This window comes from Oryza glaberrima, chromosome 2, assembly GCF_000147395.1.
Source record: "Oryza glaberrima chromosome 2, OglaRS2, whole genome shotgun sequence".
Lineage (NCBI taxonomy): Eukaryota > Viridiplantae > Streptophyta > Magnoliopsida > Poales > Poaceae > Oryza > Oryza glaberrima.
In genome coordinates this window covers 28,194,527-28,211,953 of record NC_068327.1, presented here as the reverse complement: position 1 = coordinate 28,211,953, position 17,427 = coordinate 28,194,527, and the positions used below count along the sequence as shown (strand labels likewise).

The following is a 17,427-nucleotide window of genomic DNA, read 5'->3' as shown; positions in this document are numbered from 1 at the left end:
TCGGCTCTTGCAGTTGCAGCTCACCAGCCCGCAAAGGAGATTAACGGTGACAGTCTGATGCGCTCCGCATTTGGCATGACACCGTAAATATATTTGAGACCTCAAACTTGAGGCATATGCTTTGAAACAACGCAACCTCCTTCCTGGAGGATGACAGAGTTGCTGCATGCTGATAGCCTTGCTGGAAATTTCAAGGCAGCAGCTACGTGCCCAAAGCCATCAATCCCATAATCATGTCATGTCCCTGCACTTTGGCGTACGTATGCACGAGGGGAGTCGGGCGGCCGGAGCGCAGGCACGAACTGGCGGCGCGGCTGTGGGAGATGAGGGGAGCATGGCGCACGTGCTGAGCAGCGCGCAGGGGCAGGCGTCTCGGCCCGCGCAGAAGAGCGCATTGGGGAGAGCCACGGGGGTAAGGTTACCACACGACGACGCGGACGGCTAGGCGGTGGGAGGGGTGGAGGCGGCACGAGCGGAGGAGGCAGGACACGGAGATTGGACAGCGCGGGCGAGAGCAGTGGAGGCTTCTGCGGCGGGTTCTAGAATCTTCTGGAGCGGCCGGCGATCTCGCCCTCGACTGCGAGCCGCGTCGAGCGATCCGGCGAACCGCGATTGGGCCGTCCTGGCATCCGTGTTATGGGCCGTCATCTTCCTAAGAGATTCGGCACAGCCCAGAGTACCAAAGCCATTTATAACCTTGCTCCTTCCTGTTAAAAAAAAGGTTTGGCTTTTGAGATAAAAATTGGCCAAAACTTTAAAAATCCGATCATCTAATTAGAAGTACACACATGGATAATCAATTACATCGATATTTTATCTTTTTTTTGTGTGTATGGTTGTATATCTCAATTATTTGTATGGATTAAAATTTTGAAACTACTCATTCATACTCCACCCTTTTTCATGTTTTAAGAAGCTTATTATAAAGAGATCTAGCAACTCCTAGTTTTATTAAACCTAACACTGGATATATTTTGATAATATGTTTATTTGGTATAAATAATGTTGCTATGTTTTCTTTTTCAAAATATGGTTGAAAAAATGAAAGCATCTTATAATAATATGAAATGGAGAGAGCCGATAAACGTTCGAAAAGAGATAAGAGAGAATAATTCCACCTCACAATATGTGTGGAATCATTCAGGATCCAACCGAGCATCTCCTCGATGCAATACCTTTGCAACCTACGACCACCAAGTTGGCTTCCAGTCAAGTACTTTCAGATTTTCTACCTTCTATACTTCTAGGGGTTGTGGAATCATCGGTATGATATCGTGTTCCGCAATCAGCTATAAAATGTAACTAGGCTACTCTCCAAGTGTGTCCAAAACGTAACTCTTTGGGCCAATCACCTCAAATGTGATGTTAGGATAGTAGTAGAATCCTGAAATAAAAAAAAAATTCTCTCCTTGCTTTGCTCTAATGTAAACCGATGGTTTTTTTTTACCTTTAACACTTTATTTTTGAAAATTCGGGTGGGTAAGCTGATGACTAGTATAAAAGACAATATGCATGAAATAAATCTCTCTAATCTCTCATCTTGAGAATAAACGAATAAACCAAACGTTGTGGTTCAATTTGATGCTGGATCTGTGCATTCCTGTTACACGCTTTATTAATTATTATATAAAAAAAGTAAATGTTTTTAGAGCTTTTTATTGGGAAAAAAATTCAACCAACCGTTATCTTCAATCCAAACAAGTTTTACTTCAATCTTCTTCTTGCTTCTTCCACGCCCCAACACAGAAAATATAACAAATAAAAAATAAAAATAAAAACTCTTCCTTCCACATATTCTTCATCCACAAAAACAAAATCCCAAACTAAAATACTCCAAGAAATCCCGCCCTCCACACCACACGGGATCGCTCGCGAGGGGATAGCAACAAACTACTAGACTGGGCCCCGCAGGCAGGCAGGCAGGGGAACGCAAGGCATATCGTCGTCAATTCGTCATCTTCCCCAATCCAACCCAACCCCCCCTGAACTGCACGGCTCGCAATCGCAAGCCGCAAAGCCGAAAAGAGGTCAGCGAGCTGCGTATCAGCGTATGGCCCGCATCTGAGGGGAGAGGAGGAGGAGGAGGAGGAGGGATGGGGCGGGCGTTCGTGCACGTGATCCTCGGCGGCGGCGTGGCCGCCGGCTACGCGGCGCTCGAGTTCGCCCGCCGCGGCGGCTACTCCCGCGGCGAGCTCTGCATCATCTCCGAAGAGACGGTATATTACGACGCCTCCTTTTGCTGCTGCTTCCCCTGAGTCTAATACCTCTCCCTCGAAAAAAAAGAGAAAAAACTTGTGTTTTGACCGCCTGAGTAGATACTAGTAGTAGAACTGTTGCTTCTAGCAATGTTTCGGATTGCTTGGTCCGTTTTTGTTTAGTTGGATATGCTAGGAAAGAGTTGCTTGGGTTGCCGCTCGAGTTGTGCAAATAAAAAAAAAAGTTATCTTTTTACGAGGAGAGGAAACGATTTCACATTTTATCATTCTGGCCTTCAGATTCACAGTGAATGAACAATAGATATAAAGATCATCAATCCTTGCTTGGATATGAACTAAAGAATGCGTGAATACTGCAAAAATAACTGAAAGGAAGTTTCGTCCCTGAAGATGTGTGTCAGCTGAATTTTGGGACACAGACCAAGGGAACAAAAGAATGTTTATGTTCATGTGGACCTATTTTTAGAGAATAGGGATGTGATTCTTTTCTTGCAAAACATAATTCAGAATTATTGCTCAGCTGAATGCTCTATGATTCTGCTGTGGATGCATGCACATGTGGTGATATTTTCTTTTTGTATGCTTGCCAGGTTGCTCCTTATGAACGTCCGGCACTAAGCAAAGGCTATTTACTCCCAGAAGGTGCATCCACACACTTCTTATAGCTGAGCATTCCACTGGAACACCATGTGTGTAGTCTGAAATTCTGCATAATTATATAAGCAGAATAGTCCAATGATGTTCTGTTGGAACTATGGATTATTTGTCTTCCATGGTTCTATCCATCTTCAAAACCACAGCAGGGAAACACACATGTCCTGTTTGCTCTATATGTTTTTGGTTTACCCATATAGGACCACTATCTTCAACAGTCTGTTCACTTTTCCCTTTTCTTAACAGACCTATGTGAACTCTGAGAAAAGTGTACCATAGAAGCCTATTTGAGGTTTACAATGCAAGGTTGCATGATAAAAATAAATTGAACTGGCAGAATTGAGTGTCAAAAAATAGACAATATGATCTTTGCTTCAATTTACAGTTGGTAAGTACTACTAGCAGATGAAAAAATAGTTGACAGATGTAAATAACCTTGTTTTCATTTCCAAAATATCTTAGCATGTATTGATTCTTCATGCTACTGGTTCAACTATGCTTGAACGCTTCTGCTTACCAAGGTGTCTACAGATATCCCATGTGTGATGCTCAGATTGTTAATCTTGCTAACTGTTATTAATCCCTGTGCTATTTACAGGTGCCGCTCGTCTTCCAGGATTTCATACCTGCGTTGGTGCCAATGATGAATTACTGACAGCAAAATGGTACAAAGAAAATGGTAGGTTTTTTAAAAAGATTTTTTTTTACTGGTTTACCTTTCATCTTATGTAGTATTAGTTACTGCTGAATGATACAGTTTGGTTTCCATGTAAACATCGAACCTGTTAAAGGTCTGGGCCGTCTTGGTTTGAGGAGCAACTTACTAAATGAACTATCTATATGATCTTTTATCTGTTCTTTTATCAAGTTATGAAGATAATTTTACATCTGCTTGCTTCATGTCTTTAGTGTGCATATACGTATTCTACCTACTAATTGTGAACTTGACTAGGTATTGAACTTGTTCTTGGAACAAAAGTGATAACCGCTGATGTAAGGATGAAGACATTGCTTACAGCCACTGGAGAAACTATCAGCTATAAGAATCTTATCATTGCGACCGGTGCTCGGGTATTGAATCTATTTACACTTATTTTAGCCCATCTTGTCTTGCTTTCAATCACTGTGAACAAAAATCTAGCATGTTGTATTTGATTCATTTTGCCTGCTTATATTGTATTTCTGTACATACGTAGGCTTTGAAGCTGGAAGAGTTTGGAATCAGTGGATCAGATGCTTCGAACATATGTTATTTGCGCAATCTTGATGATGCGGATAAGTTAGTGAATGTGATGAAATCATGTCCTGGTGGAAATGCTGTCGTCATTGGTGGTGGCTATATAGGAATGGAGTGCGCAGCAGCATTGGTTACTAATAGGATAAAAGTAACCATGGTCTTCCCTGAAAGCCACTGCAGTAAGTAGTAGATGCTATATCACTTAAAACTGTCTGAACTCTGAACTAGTATTTGTGTTATCCAGAATCCCCGAGATATGATGTAAAGATTTCTCATAGTCATTTAAATCTGATCATGGCGTGTTTTCTGCAGTGGCCCGTCTATTTACACCAAAAATTGCAGAATATTATGAGAACTATTACACTTCAAAAGGTGCTACCTTTGTCAAAGGAACTGTGCTTACATCCTTTGAAAAAGATTCGACAGGGAAGGTGAGTTTCTGTCCCAACACAAGTTTGGACTCCTTGCAGTATAACAAGTACTTTGTATAACAAGTACTCCCTCTGATTTCCAAATGCAAATCGTTATATAACTTTGAGGTGCTTATCCAACATTTTTATTGTATTTATTGTCGCTTAGGCCTCAGTATTGACTTAGATTTGGCTGGAACTGTTCTATATGTGATGGGTATAGTTAGGCTAGGTTTTCGTATCTTGCCTTTGATTGGAGGCAAGGTAATCCTGAGAAAATTTGTTTGATTTTTCAATGACATGATGTGACAGCGATGAGTATGACGAGCTTAGCTTCAAAAAATACCCATTGTTTCCTTTTGGTATTGAGTTGAATGTGTCCAAATTAAAATCAACGCCAACCTCTTTTGGCTCTAACTCTGAAGTTTTCTTTAGATATTTAAGGAGGCATCGGGAGGTACCACACTCTTTTGTCTTAATTTTCAGGACTTCCTAGTCCTAGTGCCTCAACACAACACCCTCTCCTCAAGGATTGTAAAAAAATGCTCATTTTTTAAGTCTAAATCTGTTTGGTGAAATTGAATCGTCTACTGATATAAAAGACTTAAAGCTACAATGACAGTTGAAATAAGAATGTTACTGTGTATACACAGGTGACTTCAGTAATCCTGAAAGATGGTAAACACCTTCCTGCCGATATGGTTGTGGTTGGTATTGGCATCCGTGCAAGCACTGGTCTTTTTGAAGGTCAGCTGTTGATGGAGCAAGGTGGGATAAAGGTAAACGGACAAATGTTAACAAGCGATGGTTCTGTATATGCCGTTGGCGATGTTGCTGCCTTCCCTATCAAGCTCTTTGATGGTGTTATACGACGGCTTGAGCATGTTGACTCAGCTCGCAGGACAGCGAGACATGCTGTTGCAGCCATCCTGGAGCCTTCAAAAACTAAGGACATCGATTACCTGCCATTCTTCTACTCCAGGGTCTTCACATTATCCTGGCAATTCTATGGGAACAATACCGGAGAAGTGGTTCACTTTGGAGACTTCACAAACAGCAGCCCAAGGTTTGGTGCCTATTGGGTTGATAAAAGCCGGATTAGGGGTGCATTTCTTGAAGGTGGAAGTCGAGAAGAATACGAGGCGATATCGAATGTTGTTCGGCATAAAGCTAAGGTTATAAACATTGCTGAACTTGAAAAGCAAGGTCTGATGTTTGCCATTCAAGAAAGCCAGAAGGACTTGCCTGATGGTGGGCTTGCTCTTGGTGAAAAGCCTACATATGTATGGCATGCAACGGCTGGTGTCATTGCAGCTGCGTCCATTGCTGCATTTGGTTATTGGTACGGCAGGAAACGCCGTAGGTGGTGAAAAATCTGGGAGCGACTCATTCCTTTTGCAAATTCATCGTCTCCTGTGCCTACATAACTGATGGACTAAAGTTACTCAGAGAAAAGTCCTGTATAACCTATATCAGAGAAAAAAAATCATGTACAATCTGTATGAAAGTATCATCTTTGTACCAAATGTAAACAAATACACAGATCCCATAATATATATTGTTTAATGAAATGGTATGCTGTTATGAAATCTGGAGGACCTCTTCTTTTTCCTACTGCCTGTTGGCTGTTTTAAACCGCTAACTGATGATGAATGAAAAAGGTAGAGCCTCTCTACCTTTTTCAGTCAAAAAAAAAATGAAATTGAGTTTATGACAATTATTCGAGAGAGAGAAAAAATGAATGGATTAAATATTAGAAAGTTGACAAGATTTCAAAAGGTTCTATAAGAAAAGTTGAAGAAAGCTTTGACAAAAACCCCACCGTTTAGAACTTGGAAAGCTTGCTACCACCCACGGTAATCTGGTGGCCATAATCAGAAAAGAACGAGCAAGTGTTTGCTACGTATTATTTTCTGGATCATCTAAGTTTACTAAACCTTCAGGGTTCATGCAAATCAATTATTAGCATCTCTAATCAACAGGTCTCTGAGTTCAAGCAGATGCTCCTGTCAGCAGCAGCCAGAAAAAAAATTTACAAGAGAGTATTGCAACTTGCAGGAGGAGACCAACTATGGCGATCTTTACCTTCAGGTCTGAGTTCAAGCAGATGCTCCTGTCAGCAGCAGCCAGAACAACATTTAAGAGAGAATTGCAATTTGCAAGAGCATCGAGACCAAAATGGCGATCTTTACCTTGATCGAGAAGGATTCCCTTCTCCCTCGAATCAAATGCGCCGGCCCATCCATGCGCAGTCATTTCTTGATGGCGAGGGAAAGAAGATAACATGGCATCGCCATGGACGACCGGGCCCCGCTGAGTGAACAGCGGAGGCGAGCAACGCATCGTTCCCGCTGCCGCCATTTTCTCCTCCGCGCAAGCCAAGAACCGGATCGGCGGGGGCCACCATGGCACGATCTGGTCGGATACTTAAGCCCATCAATGGAGGAGGAGAGCCGCCGCCGGCAGCGAGGGAAGCAGAGGCAGGTAGAGACGGTGATCACCGGTTCATCGGATGGGCCGCGCGTTCGAGTACGTGATCCTGGGCGGCGGCGTGGCCGCCGGCTACGCGGCGCTCGAGTTCGTCCGCCGCAACGGCGGCGCATCCAGCCAGGAGCTCTGCATCATCTCCGACGAGCACGTACGTTTTCTTCTCCTGATTTGCATACTACTCCGTATGATTTAATTTATTGTACAGCAAAATCCTAATCAAAATCATGTTCCACTTTTCTTTCTTTCCCCCCCTCTACTATTAACAGTTTGCTCCTTATGAGCGTCCTGCATTAAGCAAAGGCTATTTGCTCCCACAAGGTACCGACATTTTCATGATCTTTGAATGTGCAATTCTGCATGTCGTTTGTCATTTATTTGCTTCAAACTGTTTATAATTTTACTCCTTTTATCCTCAGACGCGCCGCGTCTACCGGCATTTCATACTTGCGTTGGTTCTAAGGATGAGTTACTTACCGAAGAATGGTACAACGAACACGGTAGGCTCCTCTGAATGTTTGATGCTGCATTGTTTAGTTCAGAATGTCGTTTCTGTCTAGATTTACATTTTACATTGAGCCATATCATTTGATACTATCAAACCGATCAGACTAAGTTGAGCGACCGACTGAGAATATAGATGGATCGGTAAATGTGATATTTTTGCCTCTTCTTTGATCTAGCAATCAAGTCAATCGTATTCACTAGTTTATGTTCAGCACTGATAATCCTGTCTATGATCTTTCACTTGACTAGGCATTGTACTTGTTCTTGGAACGAGGGTTATTTCTGCTGATGTGCGGCAGAAGACATTGCTTACATCCAGTGGGGAAACCATCAGCTATAAAACTCTTATCGTTGCCACGGGTGCTCGGGTATGCACCCAAAAAAAAAAAAAACATAAAAAAAAAATCTGGTTCATCCTGTCCATCTTCAGTTCTGATTTCTGAACGAACTTATCATTCTTGGATTCTCCAGTATCTTGAGTTTTACTGGAACACTCAATCTAATAGATATATTTCTTGACAAATTTGATCTGGTTCTCTGTTGACGTAGGCCGTGAAGCTGGAAGAATTTGGAGTGAGCGGTTCAGATGCGAGGAACGTCTGCTATCTGCGCAATGTGGAGGATGCAGACAAATTAGTCGGTGTAATGAGATCATGTCCCGGTGGAAATGCCGTTGTCGTCGGTGGTGGATACATAGGAATGGAATGTGCAGCGGCATTGGTCACAAACAACATAAAAGTTACCATGGTCTTCCCTGAAAAACACTGCAGTAAGTTTCTGATTGAATTCGGTATACATTTTATTTTTGTGGGGATCTCGATATGAATATAAATGATGTGTGTTTTGTGTTCTGAATGCAGTGGGTCGTCTTTTTACACCGAAAATTGCTGAGTTTTATGAGAGCTATTACGCTTCAAGAGGAGTTAATTTCGTCAAAGAAGCTGCGGTTACTTCCATGCAGATATCAGCTGGAAAGGTTTGTATCCGTTTCATATAAGTTTGTTTGAAATTCAGAATGCTACTACCAGTATTGAACTGAACATGTATGAGTGATTTTGAACAGGTGACTGCAGTGAACTTGGGAAACGGTAGGCGGCTTCCTGCCGACATGGTCGTCGTCGGCGTCGGCGCCCGCGCGAACACCGGGCTGTTCGACGGCCAGCTGGTCATGGAGAATGGCGGGATCAAGGTGAACGGACGGATGCAGGCGAGCGACGCCTCGGTGTACGCCGTGGGCGACGTGGCCGCGTTCCCCGTCAAGCTGTTCGGCGGCGACGTCCGCCGGCTGGAGCACGTCGACTGCGCGCGCCGGACCGCGCGGCACGCCGTCGCGGCGATGCTGGAGGGCACCGGATCGGTGGGGCACATCGACTACCTGCCATTCTTCTACTCCAGGGTCTTCTCGCTGTCGTGGCAGTTCTACGGCGACAACGCCGGGGAAGCCGTGCACTTCGGGGACCTCGCGCCGCCCGGCGACGGCGACGGCGCCGCCCCCAAGTTCGGCGCGTACTGGGTCCGCGACGGCCGCGTCGCCGGCGCGTTCCTCGAGGGCGGGAGCCGGCAGGAGTACGAGGCCGTGGCGGCCGCCGTCCGCCGCGGGGCCGCGGTGGCCGACGTCGCGGAGCTCGAGAGGCGAGGCCTCGCGTTCGCCACCCAGGCCACCGGCGGCGGCGGCAAGCCCACCTGCGCATGGCACGCCACGGTGGGCGTCGCCGCGGCCGTGTCCATCGCCGCCTTCGCCTGCTGGTACGGCTGGCAGGCGCCGTACGTGCTCAAGCGAGACTTCTGAAAAATCTGTACCACCTAAACAATTTCCTCCCATGTACTATCAACCATGAAACGCTGAAACTTGTTCAAACCCAACGCAAAATCTGTCCAAATCAATCCACGCATCGATTGTACTATTGTTCAGTGTAAAAGATGATTGTTTCGTTGTACTTTCTGCTCCCAGTTGAGGATTTGCCATGGTCGTACTACGTGCGATGCGTGTGAAACCGCGAAAGAATGGACTTTTGTCGTGCAGCCGGCCGGGGTCAGGGTATGCTGGTCGGTTAGTTGCACCAATCCAAGCTACCGCGACTTATTCCGGTAGATCGCTGAACCCGCCTGCTGCTCCCGCGCAATCCTCTCTCGCTGCCGGTGGGGCCCTCCGCCACCCAAACCCCACCTGCCCGTCTCCATCGCCGGCCGTTACACCTCCTGTAGCTAGCTGTAGGCACCTCAGCTTCCGGTGACCCTTGCTCCTCTATTAATACAAGCCCAGCTCGAAGTCTTGGAGCAGCTGCATGCACAAGTGCAAGTGAGAGTGACAAAAAAGTGCAGTAGTGTGCTGTCTGCTGTGCAATCGAGCGAGAGGCAAACGATGGTGAACTTCGTGGAGGCGCAGAAGCCGCTGCTGAAGCGGCTGATGAGGATGGCGGGGCTCCGGCCGGTGGACGTCGAGATCGAGCCGGGCACAACCATGCACATCTGGGTGCCCAAGCACCATGTCAGCAAGAAGACCGGCACGATCAGGCCGGTCGTCGAGCACGGCGGCGTCGATGGCGACGGCGAGAAGGCCGGGGCGGCGAAGAGGAAGAAGAGCGCCGCCGAGTCGAGGCCCAACGTGGTGCTCGTCCACGGCTTCGCCGCCGAGGGCATCGTCACGTGGCAGTTCAACTTCGGCGTGCTCGTGTCGCGGTACAACCTCTACATCCCCGACCTGCTCTTCTTCGGCAAGTCGGCCACGGCCAGCGCCGACCGGTCGCCGGAGCTCCAGGCGCGGTGCGTGGCGGCGGCGCTCGCCCGGCTCGGCGTGGCGCGGTGCGACGTGGTCGGGTTCAGCTACGGCGGCATGGTGGCGTTCAAGCTGGCGGAGACGCGGCCCGACCTGGTGCGGTCGCTGGCCGTGTCCGGGTCGGTGGTGGCCATGACGGACGCGGTGAACAGCGCCACCATGACACGCCTCGGCGCCACCTCGTCCGCCGAGCTGCTCATGCCGGAGACGCTCAAGGGCCTCAAGCAGCTGCTTTCCATCTCCATGTACAAGAAGATGTGGTTCCCGGACAGGTTCTACAAGGACTATCTCAAGGTAAATTTAAGCATGCCCCTGCTATCATTTGCCATATTTCTAATTTACTTGCTTGATAGAAAAAAAATCTTATCTTAAAATTGTATTCATCCCTTTTTCCATCCCTTCCAAAATATAATGATTTCTGGGAGTTTTAGCATGAACTAATTAAGATTGGCAGAGAAATGGTTACACTCGATTAAGATGACTAAGTATATGCAGAAATTAAACTAGAGATGTTATTATTGGTTGAGATAAGAAAGTGAGTGTACAAAATATTTATATTATGTTATAAATTTTAAATTTTATAAGTATTTTAGAACGGATGGAGCCTGGATGGAGCAGTACAGTGGAGTACTCATGATTGGACTAGTGTTCAGGTGTTAGTTTGTGTATGTTTTAAATTTGGTTGGTTAATAACATGTTTTTTTTTTTTTGGCTTGGTTTGGTGATGAGTAGGCGATGTTCAACAACAGGAAGGAGAGGATGGAGCTGCTTCAAGGCCTCATAACCAGCAACATGGATGCCAAGATCCCTACTTTCCAGCAGGTACAGAAAATAACCTTTGTTAAATCAAACAACCCACATCTACTCATTTTTTGTTCACCAACCTTGTGATACACTAATAGCAGTAGATACGAAATTAGCACACCTGAATCTAAAACAATTGACTAGTAAGAGTTGACTGACAAATGCAAACATCTATTCACCAAACCTTTGATATCTACTGGTCATGGTAGATATGCGGATATGAAACTGGCACGCCTGAACCTAAAACTGTTGACTAGTGAGACTGTGAGAGTAGACCATCAGAAATGCAAATATAGATGACAACATCATCACATCTTAGGGCCCAAAAATGAGTTCAACCTAAGTTTGACGGCCCATAACAACCAGCTCAACTATGGACGGCCCATGAGTTGTTGATTAGCTGACAATGATCTATTTTGGGCCACCTGCTTTGACAAGTTGCTCCACTCCTGCTGCAGAAAATAATGCTGATCTGGGGCGAGGAGGACAAGATCTTCGACATAGAGCTCGCCAAGAAAATGAAAGAGTAAGCACCACTTCTCTCTCATTCAGCACCGGTTTCTCCCTTTTTTTTTCAGAGATCAACACGGCGCATGATGACTGAAAGTCTGAAACCTGACGATATCTGTGCGAATCGTGCGTGCATGTGTGCAGGCAGCTGGGCGACGGGTGCTTCCTTCACGGCATCCCCAAGGCCGGCCATCTGCTGCACGTCGAGCGGCCGTGCGCGTACAACCGCCAGCTCCAGAGGTTCCTCTCGTACGTCAACTCGGAGGAGAAGGAGGCAGCCGGTGGTGGCGCCAACTGAACTTTGATCCGTTCCAAGGCGTTACTGGGCTATACATTGGTGGTTTTTGTTGTATAATACTCCTGCTTCTGCTGTTCTTGATGTTTGTTTCTTGAAAGCAAGTGCCAAGTGGTGTTGTGTTGGGGGTGGCCTAGCTGTATGTGGTGGTAGTGAGTAGCACTAGTACTACAAAAGTAAGTAGGCCTCGTGTTGTCTCGTTCGTTCAGTCATTCGTTTGGATTCTTTGCAAACTCCGTGAGATTTATCGTATACGAACACCTGTAATCCGCCATCACGTCATAAGGAAAAAAAATGTACTACATCCCGTACCACGTTGCTGTCGAATAAAATTCAGAGTTCCGGTTTTTTGCAGCACGTACAGGCCGGCGGCGCCCGGTTGGATGGATGGAGCGCTGAGCCATGAAGGATTAGGGGCATCCGATGTTGTTGGTGGTGGCCTAGATCGAGAGAGCCAGAGCCGAACCCGCGCCCGGTCGCGGGGCAAGTTTTCCACCCACATCACCATTTGTACGCTAGCTGTCCCCGTCGCGTCCCGGAGCCCGGCCCGGTGAGGCGCACTTGGCACACATTTCGCCCCGCCGCGCGCGCGCGGAGCACCGTAGTAAGGAGGAGTGTGGTGTGGCCGGCCGGGGGCCGGCCCGACACGTCTCGTGATCCGCATTGCCGAAGGCCGCGTGGTGCCGGAGGGAAACCCAGCAGTTCGTCCTCGATGATGTACCGCGAAAAAAGCAAGTACGCGCGTCCGTCCCGCTCCTCCCGTCCCCGCAGGCCGATCGAGTCAAACGCGCGCACGACGGATGACGCGCACGCGACATCCTCATCACAGTCGGGGCGCGGGCGCCGCGGCTGGACCACGGGCGCGCGCTGGTGGTGGTGGTGGCCGGTGGCGGAGGAGGCAGGCGTACTACTCATATCTTCATGACATCATACGACGCCCCTACCACCAAATAAGCACTCCTCGTCGCACACGACGCAAACTCTTTCCGACCCCCTTACCCCAAGACCGATGACCCCATGTGTGCGCGCGTACGCGATCGCGGCGCGCGACGTGATTAATGTAGGCCGCTGGCCCGCTGCTGCGTGAGCCCGGCGTCGTCCGCGTATGGCCCTCGTGGGGCATGGCATGGGCGGGGTACGCTTCGGCGGGATCGTCGCGTCGCGGGCGCGCAGGAGGCCGGGCGGGGGACCGCGCGCGCGGCGGTGGCACAGCAGCAGGCGCAGGCTGCAGGGGAGAGCGCGTCACGACGCGACCGGGGCATATTTGGGCCGCTCGCGCGCGGGTTAAGCTGGTCGGATTAATTCAAGTGAGACTCTAGCTGTACGAGAGAGACAGACGGGGGTACTCGTATCGTACGCTCCATGTCCACAGACAGTCGTGGGAGGCTGGAGCTACAGTTATTGTTATTTTTTTTGAAACTCTACCGTTATTAATTGGAGCGTATCAGTACGTGTGTACTCATGCATGTAAGATGTGTATCCTGTGTATGTAGCCATGTACTGTACTTTTCAGTGAGCAGACAGACTGCATTTCTCTGTTCTCTCATGTTTTTGTCACCTAGAATCAGGATCTCGAACATGCCAAACAAACGCTTACAAAAATACACCATATATTCTAAAATGTAAGAGATTTTATGTTTGTTTTAAGTTAAACTATTCTCGAGTTAACCAAATTTATAAAATAAAATGATATACTTATGACATCAAATGAGCATCATTAGATCATTATGAAATATAATTTTTATAGCTTACTTATTTGATGTGATAGATATTAATACTTTTATGTACAAAATTTGATCAAATTTTAAATAGTCTGACTTAGAACAAAACACGGAATCCTTATATTTTAAGATGGGTAGAGTAATTATATTGGTGTAAGTGTAAACTACGAATTGTGTTGTATTCGGTAAGTGTTTTGTTTCCTTAGCTAAGTTAGCAAAACACTTGTATATAGTTTGTATGCCTTTAATTAGTCAAACAAAACGGCATGACATGAGATAAACACGCTTGATTGTTGACATCAGTAATCCAAGTGCATAGCATGTAGCTATAACATATATAAAAGATGGACAACTAGCGCTTTCAGCTAGCAAGCACCCCTAGAGCATGCTTACTTGGATTACCTTTATTATCAAGATCTTTAGGTGCTGATAGATCAGCATTGCTTTCTTCCTTTCCAAACTAATCACCTAGGATACCTAGCTATTCTTCAAAGCCAAGCATTACTTGTCTGCGCGTCTAGTGTTGAAAAGGGGAAAGCTAAACTACCACACCACACTCCAACAAAGGAGAGGGTGCAATGGCGAAGCTTGCCTTCCAAAATAGGTTCAGCAATGCAATGCTACATGTGCCATGCACAACACATGAGCATGGCCAGAGGGGGTTTAAGTGGTGACCTTCTTTACTGCCGGGTGAGAGACCCTGTTGCCAATTGCTGCCTGTCCTTAATATTCCTCTCCTGCCTCAATTATTTCACCCTGCTTGTACTAGTAATGTGATGAAGAAACTTAGGATGTACTGGCTAGTAGGTTGTTGGTTGGTGAGGGTGCGAGACACTCAGGCTATGTATGCAACATGAGAGTGGGCTGTGATGATCCTAATGGTTTTTCAAGGGTGTCTTTTCGACAAAAGGCGCTTTCCAAATTGTTAAGAGACGAAGATGATTATTAGACGACATATGGGGGTAAATAGATAATTACTAGTCAAGATTAATTAAGTAGGACCTTCAAAATTTATGTTTAATTGATATATATGTAATTACAAAAGATAATGGTCAAAGAAACGATGGGTAATATAAATGTCCAGAATGACACATATAACGATAGTTGAGCTGGTTAGGTTTCTTGTGGTGGAACCGGCTCACTCGGATTTAAATCCTAGATTCGACGTAGGCGCTCGTATTTATGGCTAATTATTCTTTCAGTTATAGGCATCGTACCCGTCGACAGCGAGACGCCCATGGTGACTTCATCAATCTAAAAATATACCGGCTCAGTGTTCTGGAGGGGTAGGGTGTGCGTTCATAGGTTTAACATGAAGTACGTAGTACTCAAGAAGCTGTAGCTTGGAGTATAATATTTTTTTTTTGAAAGACAATGTAGAATTCCATGAAATGCCCAGGGAGTTCCAGTAGCTGATCGAAAAGGGGCATTGGAAGAACATATGCTGCAAATCTTCTACAAGTTGGGAAGGACAGAGCACACAACACAGATCACAATTTGGAGGTGTACAATGTTTATGATGAAGCATAAATTTAGTATTTAGCCTATTCATCAGGAGCAGCCAACCAAAAACTTTCACTTTTGAAGTAACTTTACTATTCCAAAGCCATATATATTGTTGGGGAGGTTGCAAAGTGCAAAAAATTAAGGCATAGAATTTCTGAGAACTATATTTCAAGGTTCCCTAAATAAAAGTCCAAATGTCCTTTTCTTGCTCCAAATTAAAATGTTGCAACTGAGCCTGAAGTACCTGGAACTCTTGCAAGGCTTCTTGAGATAAAGGTAAATAGAAATTGTCTTCCAAAGGAGCTGAGAGTGATTGCTTGACAAAAGAATTAGGACTCAGGACAAAGGAAAAGAGCCTAGGCATCATAAATGATAAAGGAGGTCCATCTTGCCATACATCATACCAAAAAGAACAAGAAACTCCATCACCCACATTACATCTAGCAATGCCAGTAAACAAGTTCATCAGGCTACAAACATATATCCTTCCACCAAAAGGATCCCTTCAGATTTAACAAATGTGGTACTCTGTTACCATAATAAGAAGACCAAATGAGGTTCACCCAAGGTAAGTTTCTCCTATTATTGTATTTGGGATAATGATATCTTAAATAAAAATAACAGTGTTTGTTAATTATATATGAGTCAACCTCTTGTAACTTATGTAGCTAGGTGGCGGCCTCTACATCGTCCCGAAAATCATGTGAGATGCACAAAACCATCCCAATTTAAGTTTCTTATGTGTCATTTAATGAAAACTGTTTGTTAGTTTTGTATAAGAATACATCACTCATTTATACCAGCGTTTCCTCAGTTGTTCGCGGTTTATAACATACGGAAATAAGATATTTACACCGACGAAAAGACAATTGCTCGTGAGCATTCCTTAATTTTCCTAGACAGTTCGTAAGCCTAAGGCGACTCCAAGTTTCACCATAGGCGGCTGCACATTTTAGCTGCACATGAAAAATAGCATGATATCTGTATTAATCATTTTTATAGGAGTCTCGATCATGTTCATCTTCTTTATTTTTTCACTATAAAACCACACACCATAATCTCAAATTATCGATACAATTAAACCACACACCATGTGTAGTCATATACTAAGAAAAAAAATATAAACAATCATGTTGAGTCTAAGATTTAAACTCGAGTAGTTAGATTCTATTATTGGCTGGAACTCCAACTAGTTAAGATATATTCTCAATTCGCTTACGACATGTATGATTTCTTCTACGCATATCTTTCCTCTCAAAATATATATGTCATTTCACAACGAATTATCTCCACCGGATTCCTCCGAAATAAAGAAACGAAGATATCAACAGTGTCGATACACAGAGAGAGAGAGACATACCGCCGTATCAACATTCTGTTTGCGTACGTGGGTAGAGCATCCAGTGCACAGATGGCCGTGATATTTTCCTCTGCTGCCTCAGCCGGGCCAACAACTAAAGCAACGTGTTTGATCTACAAGAAGTGAGTTCGTGGATGAGCTATGGCTACCTCAGCTGCTTATCGTATAGAATCGGATTCTCTCACGTCTATTCATCTTTGGATCCGTATGCAAAGACATGCTGCCTTTTATAAGGGAGTATAATTAACTAGTGGAAAAGGATTTAGACGTGGAGAGAATTTTCCTAGAAGCATGTTTGACAAATGAGTACTGGCCGAGATATACACCGTCGCTTTACATGATGAGTTGATCACATGATGTGATTGGTCAATTGAAGAAAAAGAACGAGATAACTTTGAAGTTCACCGGCCTCATTATCTTCTTTTTTCCAACTAACAAAATACTGATACTTTATTATAGGTAAAATACCCATACTTGTTTGAATATATATTATTTACTTGATTCAAACAAATATTAAACTATTTCATAATATCATAAAATATATCATGACTAATTTATAAAACATGTAAAAATCGTGATGGGCTGATGACAGAACCACCACCATCACTATTATCTTTTATAGTATTCCCTCCGTCCCAAAATATAAGAACGTAGGATCGAATTGGATATTTTCTAATACTACAAATCTAGACATATAGTCTGTCCAGATTCGTAGCACTAGAAAATGTCTTATCCCATCCTAGATGCTTATATTTTGGGACGGAGAGAGTAGTATATTTTTCAATTACATGATAAACATACATGCAGTTAACTTACTGCAGATGCACACCACACACTTTGAGAGTGTGTCACCTTTTTTTTTTAACGAAACGGCGAGCCGCTATTTTTATGGAATAGAGAATGAGTAAAACTGTAAGTGTATAAAGTGAAGACCAAAGATAAAT

At 45.0% G+C, this 17,427-nt stretch overlaps 2 protein-coding genes across 2 annotated transcripts; both read left to right on the top strand.

Moving 5' to 3' along the window:
- Positions 1-1,930: 1,930 nt before the first annotated feature.
- Positions 1,931-9,407, top strand: LOC127763737 (monodehydroascorbate reductase 1, peroxisomal-like). Its single transcript, XM_052288529.1, is given in 13 exon segments — positions 1,931-2,216; positions 2,807-2,858; positions 3,469-3,549; positions 3,823-3,941; positions 4,067-4,286; positions 4,420-4,538; positions 5,171-5,723; positions 7,242-7,325; positions 7,424-7,504; positions 7,761-7,879; positions 8,061-8,280; positions 8,372-8,487; positions 8,575-9,407. Coding segments are annotated over 13 exon segments (2,613 nt in total). The 5' UTR covers positions 1,931-2,093; the 3' UTR covers positions 9,301-9,407.
- Positions 9,408-9,805: 398 nt separating this feature from the next.
- LOC127763649 (uncharacterized) lies at positions 9,806-12,235 on the top strand. Its single transcript, XM_052288412.1, has 4 exons — positions 9,806-10,581; positions 11,020-11,109; positions 11,550-11,617; positions 11,746-12,235. Exons 1-4 carry the CDS (start codon positions 9,874-9,876, stop codon positions 11,897-11,899), a joined length of 1,020 nt encoding a protein of 339 aa, XP_052144372.1. The 5' UTR covers positions 9,806-9,873; the 3' UTR covers positions 11,900-12,235.
- Positions 12,236-17,427: the final 5,192 nt, after the last annotated feature.